General features: G+C 47.2%; 1 protein-coding gene across 1 annotated transcript in view; it reads left to right on the top strand.

Moving 5' to 3' along the window:
* The window catches only part of Iqcg (IQ motif containing G), a 36,929-nt gene that overhangs the window by 13,974 nt on the left and 13,047 nt on the right, over window positions 1-9,908 (top strand). Inside the window, exons 5-6 of the mRNA XM_032900129.1 lie at window positions 1,083-1,211; window positions 5,635-5,716. Coding sequence (XP_032756020.1) covers window positions 1,083-1,211; window positions 5,635-5,716 — 211 coding nt within the window. The remainder of the gene's footprint in view (window positions 1-1,082; window positions 1,212-5,634; window positions 5,717-9,908) is intronic.

The following is a 9,908-nucleotide window of genomic DNA, read 5'->3' as shown; positions in this document are numbered from 1 at the left end:
TGATGTGCTCTGCATGGTTAAGCTACTATAGCTTGAGCCAGAGCCAACGGAAGCAACCTCCCAGGAGCACTCCCTGCACCTGTGTGTGAGCCTTGACGCTTGCTATGAGCATTGACGGGTTTTGCCTTTGTAAGACGCTGATGGAAACAGTCAGGGTCGTAGTCTCATCTCCCGAATCTGACCCGTGTCCCTCATCTATCAGTCCTGAGAGGTGTGTGTTCAATAAACTGCCCGTTTAACTGAGATGGGTGACTGAGTGGTTTGTGGGGTGATTCCTGGGCCACAACAATTGTGAACCCCAAGGTTGTGAACTAGAAAACAACCCAAGAGCTTTCTGTAAGCAAGACTAAATAAAGTCACTGATAGGTGGAGCAAGCAGTCAGCTGACAGGGAGTGAACATAAGAAAGCCAGGAGAAAGGACGGCCTGCAAATTGAAAGGTATTTAAGACATCGTGGAGAAGGAGAAAGGACTTTTTACTTCCGGGACATAGGTGGAGTAAGAGGGTCAGCTGGGTGCTTTCCCAGCCTCTCTGAGCTCGCAGACTTTCACCCCAGCACCTGGCTCCTGAGTCTTCATTTGGTAAATCAAGCAACTGGGATTTTATTTGTAAAAAAACAAAGGCCGTCTTTACTCACCCTTTCACTTTACTCATTGAGGCAGTCTTTCAGTCATACCAGAACTCGTGGCTAACTGGCTCTAGAGCCACTCCTGTACAGCCTTCCTTCCAAGAGCTAGAATGCAAGCAGATCTCCACACGCACCCTGCGTTACGTAGGCTCTGGGATCTGAACTCTAGTCTTGTCTTTTGTACAGTAGTGCTTTACCCATCGAGCCACCTCCCAAGCCCCTGATTCTTTTTTTGAGACAAGGTCTCTGCAGTCTAGGCTGGCTCTGACGCTGTTATGTAGTCCAGGGTGTCCTTGAACTGTTGTGGTCTTGCAGACTCCCCAACCACTAGGATTATAGGTGTGGGACAACATGCCCCACCCCTTCTAGTTTTTAGCTGGTGTGACTTCTGCAACTCTTTAAGGAGGGGGGGCAGCGTGTCTTATAAGTCTATCTTTTTTGTTCCCCTTGGCAGGCAATATTTCAGTGATGTCATTGCAAACGCCATGATGGAGATGCAAGCTTGCGGCTCGTTCTCCAGTCTCCTGGAAGCCTTGGGCAAAGAAAGAGACGCCAAAATGAATTTCCATGACGTCATCACAAGGTCAGGGTGGTGACAGACTTATACGTTTTGTGATTCTCTTTTCAGATGCTCCCACTGTGCTGTGTAGACAGTTCTTAGACCCCAGGAGCTTCTCCTGCCTCAAAGTAGGCTACTACAGGCATGTGCTAAACACCTTGGTCTGCTTTGCAATGTTTCTTTTCTCACATGTATGTGTGTGTGGTATGCAAGTGTGTATATGCATGCTTACATGTGAGGGGACACATGTATATGTGTATGTAGGCCTGAGGTTGACACTGGGAGTCTTTCTTGAGTGTTTCCCAACTTATTCTTTGACATAGACTCTCGTAGTTGAGCCCAGAGCTTAGCTACACAGCTAGTATGACTGCCCAGCTCACTCTGGGATAGCCTAAGTCTGCTTTCTGAGTGCAGGTGTGGCACTTAAGTAAATTCTGTCGATCTGAACTCTGGTCCTCACATTTATGTGGCAAATATTTTAACCACCAAGCAAGCTCCCCACTCTGCAAATTTTTGTGCGTGCATTTGTGTGTGAGTGTAGGCATGTGCGTGTCACAGTATTCACATGTGGAGCTCTGAGGACCATGTCAGGCATTGATTCTTGCCTTCTCTCTTGATTGAATTGAGACAGGGTCTTTGTTGTTTTGTTTCTGCAACTGCCTCTGAGGATCCCCTTGTATCTGGCTCTCATCTCACTAGACAGAAGGTTATGGGGGATGCTACTGCTCCTGGCTTTATGTGGGTTCCCTGTCTCCAAACTCAGGACCAGCACTTTACCTACCAAGCCATCTATCCAGGCTCTGCGTTTTATTTTACGGTGGTAAAAACTTACCAGAAGTCCTGAATTTCCCAAGCATCAAACACGTACATTCATTCAGTTATCACTGGAAGGCAGACTCTAGAGTTCTGAGCTCCTGCTTATTCCTGCCTTGGGTGGGGCAATCATTCAGAAATCCTTGGTTACTTGAATCCACACAATATTAAGAATACCATAGCTAGGGTTGGGGATTTAGCTCAGTGGTAGAGCGCTTGCCTAGGAAGCACAAGGCCCTGGGTTCGATCCCCAGCTCCGAAAAAAAAGAACCAAGAAAAAAAAAAAAAGAAAACCATAGCTAGGTACGGGGTACAGGATTGTAATGTCAGATACTTTGGAAGCTGAAGCAGAGGGATTGCAAGATAGAGGCCAGCATGGGTAAGTTAGTGAGATGTAAAAAATAATGGGGAGTCAGTGCTTGGGGGAGTCAGTGGGAGAGTGATTGCCTGGTACACAGAGCCCCTGGGTTCAACCTCTCGTACTATAATGACAGGAAAGAGACCTCTGCTAGTTGTCCTTCTCAAGATGAACCAGACCAAAATCCTTCCTTAGTGTCCTAGGCTGCAGTGTAGCTGGAAGGGAGCATTTTGTAAACACACTAGGCTCCAAGTTTGATCCCCAGCACTGCAAACAAACAACATAGTAAGAAGCCAAAAGCTGGGTGCATAGCACAGGACATCCTTCCCAAGAATGTTCAGCTCAAGATGGGACTCAGTGGCAGAACACTTCTTTAGCATATGTGACAGAAAAAATATTCACTCAGGGCATTGAGGCTGGAGGGACTTTAGTTGGACTCCTGCCTTGTCCACATAGTGAGACCTTATCCCAGATACAAAAGCAAGGGACTGGAGAGATGGCTCGGCAGTTAAGAGCACTGGCTGCTTTTCCAGGGTACGCAGGTTTGGTTCCAAGCACCCACACGGTGGCTTACAGCTCTGTGTAAGTCCAGTTCCAGAGGCTCTGACTCCTGACCTCTGTCTGTTTCTGCCTGCACATGGTGTACATGCATACACTCAGGCATACATACACACATGAAGTTAAATAGAAAAGAGTAAAGCAAACATATGCTAGGCCATTGCTGCATGTGGAATGCTCCTGGCCTGTGCTAGCTGCCTGATAACAGCTCATGTTAGAGATCTAGATCCACTGCTCGCCGGCAGCCAGGCCTGGGCTGTCTCATCTCATGGCAGTAACTGCACATGCTGTTAAATTGCATTTATGAGAGGCCATTGTATTGACATGAACTCCTAAACCAGTGTCCAAAGGCCAGATCAGAATGGCTGTATGCCATGTGGTTAAGCCAGTTTTCTGAAAGCTAGGAAATTCACAGACAGCCAGAGTTCAGTGAACAGAGCCTTTATAGCGGAAAAAGCTTTTCTGTCTAAGGGGGCTCTTTAGGGAAGCCATTTTGAAATGGCCAGTCTGCCTTTTATTCCCAGTTTCTGCTGGTTTGGCCCATTTCTGCCTAAAACCACTTCCTTTGATGAACTCATCGGCTTCCTCTATTTCATAGATGCCCAGCTTGTAGATCTGCCTCTGTTTCAAAGACGTGCAACGCGCCAGGGCGCCTCACAGATGTGCAACACACCAGGGCACCTCACAGATGTGCAACTCACCAGGGCACGTCATAGATGTGCAACACACCAGGGTGCCACAGATGTGGAACACACCAGGGTGCCTCATAGAGGATGTGATGCCCTTCATGAATTGTAATGAAAGCAAATTGGATGTTGAAGCTAAATTTGCTGAAGTTTTATTCTTCCACAATTACAAGTGAATTCTGATTGGGCATCCCTGCTTTTCAATTGTTCGATTTTTGAAGAGCAGTTGTAAGTTTCCTGACATATTGAGAAGGCAGTTGAGAGTTACTGTGTCACGTCTTAGTGCCTCTGTGCTGTTGTAACAGACTGGGGAAAGTGTGGTTGGGAGCAGGGGAGCACACCTTCAATCCCAGTACTTAGGAGGCAGAGGCATTTGGGTCTCTGTGAGTTCAAGGCAGCCTGGTCTATAGAGCAAGTGCCAGCACTACTAGGGCTGCATAGAGAAACCCTGTCTTAAAAAGAAGACAGAGCAAACAGACAGAAAATGAGAAAAGTGTATCTATCCAGTCACCTTCTGTCTTGTTTTTGTTCTTATCTGATTTCCTTAGCTTTATCTTTAAACCCATGTCATTTGAAAAATATTTATGATGCCAGGCATGGCAGCTTATGTCTGTGATAGAGAACTGGGAGGCTGAGCTATGAGGGGTTGCTGGGAATTAAGTCCAGCCTGGGCTACAGAGTAAGTTCCAGGTCAACCTTGTGTCTTGTGTCTAATATGGCACGCGCGTGTGTGTGTGTGGGGGAGGAGAGAGAGAGAAAAGAGAGGAGAGAGGAGAGAGAGAAAAGAGAGAGGAGAGAAAGAAAAGGGAGAGGAGAGAGAAAGAGAGAGAGGAGAGAGAAAGAGAGAGAGAGGAGAGAGAGGAGAGAGAGAGAGAAGAGAGAAGTTCTTTCCTTCACTGTGTGGGTCTGTGGGATCTAATGCAGGTAGTCAGGCATGGTGGCAAGCACCTTCCTTCACCTACCTGCTGGGCCATTCTGCTTGTCCCCATGCTGCTCATCTATCAGACTTTTAATTACTTTTGTTGTTGTCATCATTGTTGTTTTGTTAAAGCAGTGTCTCTTGTGGTCCAGACTGGTCTTGAACTTACTTAGTAACTTAGGTTGATCTCAAGTTCCTTGACCTCCTGCTTCTACATCTCAGGTGCTGAGGTTACAGCTGAGCAATACCAATCCTGGCTTAAGAACCTGATTGTTTTTATCGTTACATCTGTTTGTTTATTGATTGGATGATTTTGTGGTCATGTGCACTGGTATGTGCTATTGCGCGCATGAGGAGGTCAGAGAACAACCTATGGGAATCGGTTCTTGCCTTCCACCCCATAGTTCCGGGGTTCTGGATAAGGTTGTCATCCTTGGCAGCAAGCACCTTTATCCAGTGAGCCGTTGTGTGGGCTCACGAACCTATTTGTTTTTAAAGACTTATTTTCATTATGTTTAATTTATGAGTATATGCGCATGTGTTGTGGACAGGTGCCCAGAGAGAGTATTGGATCCCTGTGAGCTGCCGAGCATGGATTCTGGGAGTCAAATTCAGCTCCTCTGATCTTGACTCTTGAGCCATCTCTCCTGCCAAGAACCTGCCTTTTAAATGTCCAGTTGGCCCAACACTCGAGAAGTCCTGTTCAGTTTTTCCATTATTTATTCACTGTACATCCCTGCTATGCCCCCCCAGTCTGCTACCCCTCCAGTCCCCCCCAGTCCCCCGACACACAGTCCCTCCCCCATAACCTCTTGCCTTCTCCTCTGAGAAGGTGGAACCCCCACATATTCCCCCATGTGCCCTCCCTGTACCCCTCCATCTACACACATATCGAGTCTATGCAAGGCTAGGCACATCCTCTCCCACTGAGGCCAGACAACGCAGCCAGGCCAGGGAACAGATTCCACTCAGGCAGCAGCTTTAGGGACAGCTCCTGCTCAGTTGCTGGGGACCCACATGAAGACTGAGCTACACACCCGCTGCCCATGTGCAGGGTGGGAAGGTGGGGACACTAGGGAGAAGCCCTGTTCTTACTGTCCTTACTTCTTTTAGGGAGGAAAAAGGAAGAAAACAGATAAAATCTCTTCAAAAACAGCTAGTTGATGTCAAAAGGGAGCGTCAAATGCAAGTACAGGTAAGAATTACCCATGAGGAGGACACCAAAACGACTGAGCTAAACCCACTCCATGGAAGGCTCTTTCACAGAGTTAGCTCTGTGAGAGGCCATTGTGTCTGCTGGGGTGACTTTATGGGAAAGAGGATGATGCCTGGGTGGTGAGGCCCACCTTTAATCCTGGCATTCAGCAGGCAGAGGCAGGAGGATCGCTGGGTTTTAGGCCAGCCAGGGCTACATGGTGAGGTCCTGGAGGGAGAGGGACAGAGGGAAGAGAGGAGAGAAGGAAGGTACAAGTGGGTCTAGGTAAAACTGGGGGCAGCCTCTTGGGGCTCTTGGTCTGCTCTTTCCTTCCTAACTGTACAGACTTCACACAAGTTTCCATTCCTGAAAAATTCTATTATAATTTAAAAATTCTTCATTTTCTAAAGACTCCAGAAGTTGGAATCAAGTTTCATTTGTTGTGCATGCCTCCCCCTCCCCCCAGTGCTGGTATTGTGAGGTCTGAATTGAACCTCTTCCAGGACCTCTTGAATGAGACTCATGGAGGCAGTGATCGATGCAAAAGCAAGAGGATTTTAATTCCGATATGTCGGGGTCCTCACACTTCAAGAGAGATGACTCTGAGCAGACTCTGACAGAGAGTTATATATCTTGTAAACAATTGGGGCAGAATTTGCACAGTGGTAACTAGGCAGGGTACTATGCGTATTTGGTGAACAGAAACAACTTTCAGATCGGACTCAGTGTATTGTTCAATGGGGGTAGGGGGTGGGGTTGTGGTCATTTGGAAGCCGCAGATAGCTTTGTGTGACAGTTTGGCTTGTAGCTGTTCAGGAACTAAACCAGCTTTTTTCTTCCTGGAAGGGAGGGGTCCTGTGCTCTGAGGTTTTTGGTAGGAATTTTCCCACTGGCCCCAGATTGGCCCCAACGCTGGTTCTTTCATTGTGGCTAGATAGAAATGTTACCCGGATATAACCTGGATACAGAACTGCAGAGGCATAACTATGTTTGGTCTCCTGTAGCTCAGGCTGACTGGAACTGGCTGGAACTGGCTAACTAGCCCAGGATGATCTTGACCTTCTCCTTCTTCCATAGCCTATATGCTGGAATCAGAGCATTAGGGGAATTACCCTCACACCCCCGTCAGGACTGTATGCTGTGACTGACTTTTCCTCTTGCCATCCAGCCAAGGCGGCAGCCTGATGTGCTAGACAAGTCACGGCCTTCCCACACTTCCAGTTAAAACCTTGGAGCCTGTGCTCCCCAGGCCACTGCTAACGCTGCTTTGCCCCACTTCTCAGGGCAGCCACCAGGGCCTTATGAACTGGCTGGTTCTTCTCACTGTATCTTCTCTGGAACCAATAATATATTTAGACCGTGTCTGAGGCAGCCAGGGGCTTTGAGTAGAATGTTGGTCTGCCGTGAGAGCCCTCAAATATACTGTGTCAGTCTGAGAACCTTGGTCATGGGGTAAGCGCCTGGCTCCATGGACAATCAGGCTGTGGTGAAGACAGATCGATAAAAGACCTGAAAAGAAGTCCCCAAGTCAAGATTCTTAGCCTGTGCCGTGGGTGGCTGGCTTGCCCATGCCTCACTGATTGTGTGGGTTGATGGGAAACTCCAGTCATGATTTTAGCATCTAAAGCCAGCTAGGATTTTATATTTTACCCTGTGTCTCACACTGTCCCTTGATGTGCCAGCCAGCAGGAAGGAAATTAGACTTGTCAGAAGCCTAGGGCAGTAGCATTGAAACCAGATGTCTTTGGTTTTTTTAAATTATTTTTACATAGCCAGTGTTATATAGATTTATAAACAATTACTTAATATTACATAATATAATATAGATTTTGTGTTTGCTGTAGGCCTCTTTCATAGCCTTCCAGCTTTTAAAAAGTGATTTTTGAAATTATGTGTATTCATGAATGTCTGTTGTGTGTGTGTGTGTGTGTGTGAGTTTGTATGTGTGTCTGAACGTGTGTGTGTGTGTGTGTGTGTGTGTGTGTGTGTGTGTGTGTGTGTGTGTGTGTGTTGACTAAGGAGTTCAGAAGATGGGGATTGAATCTCCTGGGCTAGAATTAAAGGTGATTGTGAACTGTCCACCATGGGTGCTGGGAACCAAAGTTAGTTTTTAGCAAGTGCCCTTCCCCACCTCCCCGTCTCTCCAGCTCTGACTCCTAGACAATTTGATAAAACCAACCAGCATGTGGATATGTCTTACTTGTGTGCAAGCTGAGACGCAGATTTTCTTTCAGTTTCTGAAATACACTCGGGGCTTAGTTACCCAGGGACTTTGGTGTGGGCTTCACCCCTTTCCTTCTTATTGAGAAATTTCTTGCCTTCATTTTTCATGGATTGGCTTACTTACCTTTCGAGTGTCAGGATAAATAAGTCTCCTCAGATTGGCCTTCTTAGACCCTGTGCTAATGGAAGTCACCCTTACTGTTTGCCCCAGTGTCTCCTGCCTTCTCTCCCATACAACATTCTTTGTCTCCTGCTTAGCTGGAGTCGATATTGAAGAATCTTCCTTTTATTCAGTGAGTTTTGAAAGCTTACAGTTGTGACGCATTAGTGGCCATCAGAGGTCTATTCTAGCACATGTTCAGTGACTCACTGTGGTGGTGAGGTTTTGTTGACTTGACACAAGCTAGAGTCACCTGGAAGAGAGAACGTCAATTGAATTGTTTCCATCAGATTGGCCTGTCTGTCTGTGGGCGTTTTCTGGATTAATGATTGATGTAAGGGGGCCCAACCCACTCTGGGAGATGTCGCCCCTGAGTGGCCCTAGGCTTTAGAAGAAAGCAGGCTGAGCAAGCCAGTAAGCAGCATTCCTCCATGGCCTCTGTTGCTCTAAAAGTATAAAAAATGGTTGTCTTTTATCCCGCACTAGGTCCAGCACCACAGTGCCCCAAGATAACTGGTAGGTCTCTTAATCTCAGTCAGCAAAGCATCTCATTTGCTCTGCTCCATCCCATACCACACTGCTGATGGCTTCTCTCTGACCTGGCAACAATCTCTCTACCCGTCCAGTTCCCAAGGCAGACTGCCACCATGCCAGAAACACACATCTCAACTCCATGGTGGCTCAGTGTCCCAGCCGCCACATACTCTCTTAAACTTAATTCACCACACAAGAAAGAACACACAACACAACAATCTCTGATCCAATTGATGAGATATAATTGTCCACCCGAACATACAAAGCCCTGTACACATCCATCCCTTAAGAACATTCATAACAACCTGTAAAGGCACAGAGTGGAATCTTAACATCAGCCTCCATGTTCTCTCGGCCACTTCTCTGCCTTCCCCAGTCTCCTCCTCTTCCCTCAAACTTTTTCTCCCGTTCATCCTTCCTTCTCATCCAATGACAGGCCTTGTTCTATCTTGTACCTGCCTTCACCTGCTTAATTACATCATCCTATAGTCTCTGCTTCAGGTCCTACTGCCAGGTCCCTGCCTTGAGTTCCTGTCAAGACTTCCCTCTCTGATAGACTGTGATCTTAAGCCAGATAAACCCTTTCTTCCCCAAGGTAGCTTTTGGTCATGTTTTATCAATAGAGAAAAAACTAGGAGAGCATGGCTACAGACCCAACCAGCCAAACAGAGCCAGTTTGAAAGAACCTGGATCTTTGTATGGACTTGATGGGAAGGATTAGAGTATCTGCAGGATTTGGTATCCTGGGCAGGAGGCCTGTCTTAGAGCCAGTCCCCAGTGGGAACAGGGGTGAAGGCTAGGGTGAGCATAGTCACTTACTAAATAGTAACATTCTGGTGTTTGAAAGGCCAATTTCATACAACTGGTGAGTCTGGGAAATCAGGACTTGGGATCACCTTTGACCATTGCTCTTTCTACCAAAATGAGACCATAATGGTGAGTCTGTGGCAGATACTGACTACCAAAGAAGGTTCTGAAGAGACTCACTCAGTCTGAATTTATCTTCCTTCCTCCCTCCCTCCTTCCTTCCCTCCCTCCCTCCCTCCCTCCTTCCTCCCTTCTTCCCTTTCTCCCTTCCTTTCTTCAACATTTATTTATTATCCTGCATGGGGGAACATTTTTGGTGGTCAAAGGAAACTTGAGAGAGCCAGCTCTTTTTACCATGTGGGCTCCAGGGGCCAAACTCAGATCCTAAGGCTTGGTCGAAAGTGGTCCACTGAGCCATCTGGCCAGCCCTCTGCAGTTTTTTGAGACAGGGTCTCCTGTGGCCCAGGC

The sequence above is a fragment of the Rattus rattus genome, chromosome 4 (assembly GCF_011064425.1).
Source record: "Rattus rattus isolate New Zealand chromosome 4, Rrattus_CSIRO_v1, whole genome shotgun sequence".
Classification (NCBI taxonomy): Eukaryota; Metazoa; Chordata; class Mammalia; order Rodentia; family Muridae; genus Rattus; species Rattus rattus.
This window is presented reverse-complemented; position numbering and strand designations above follow the sequence as displayed.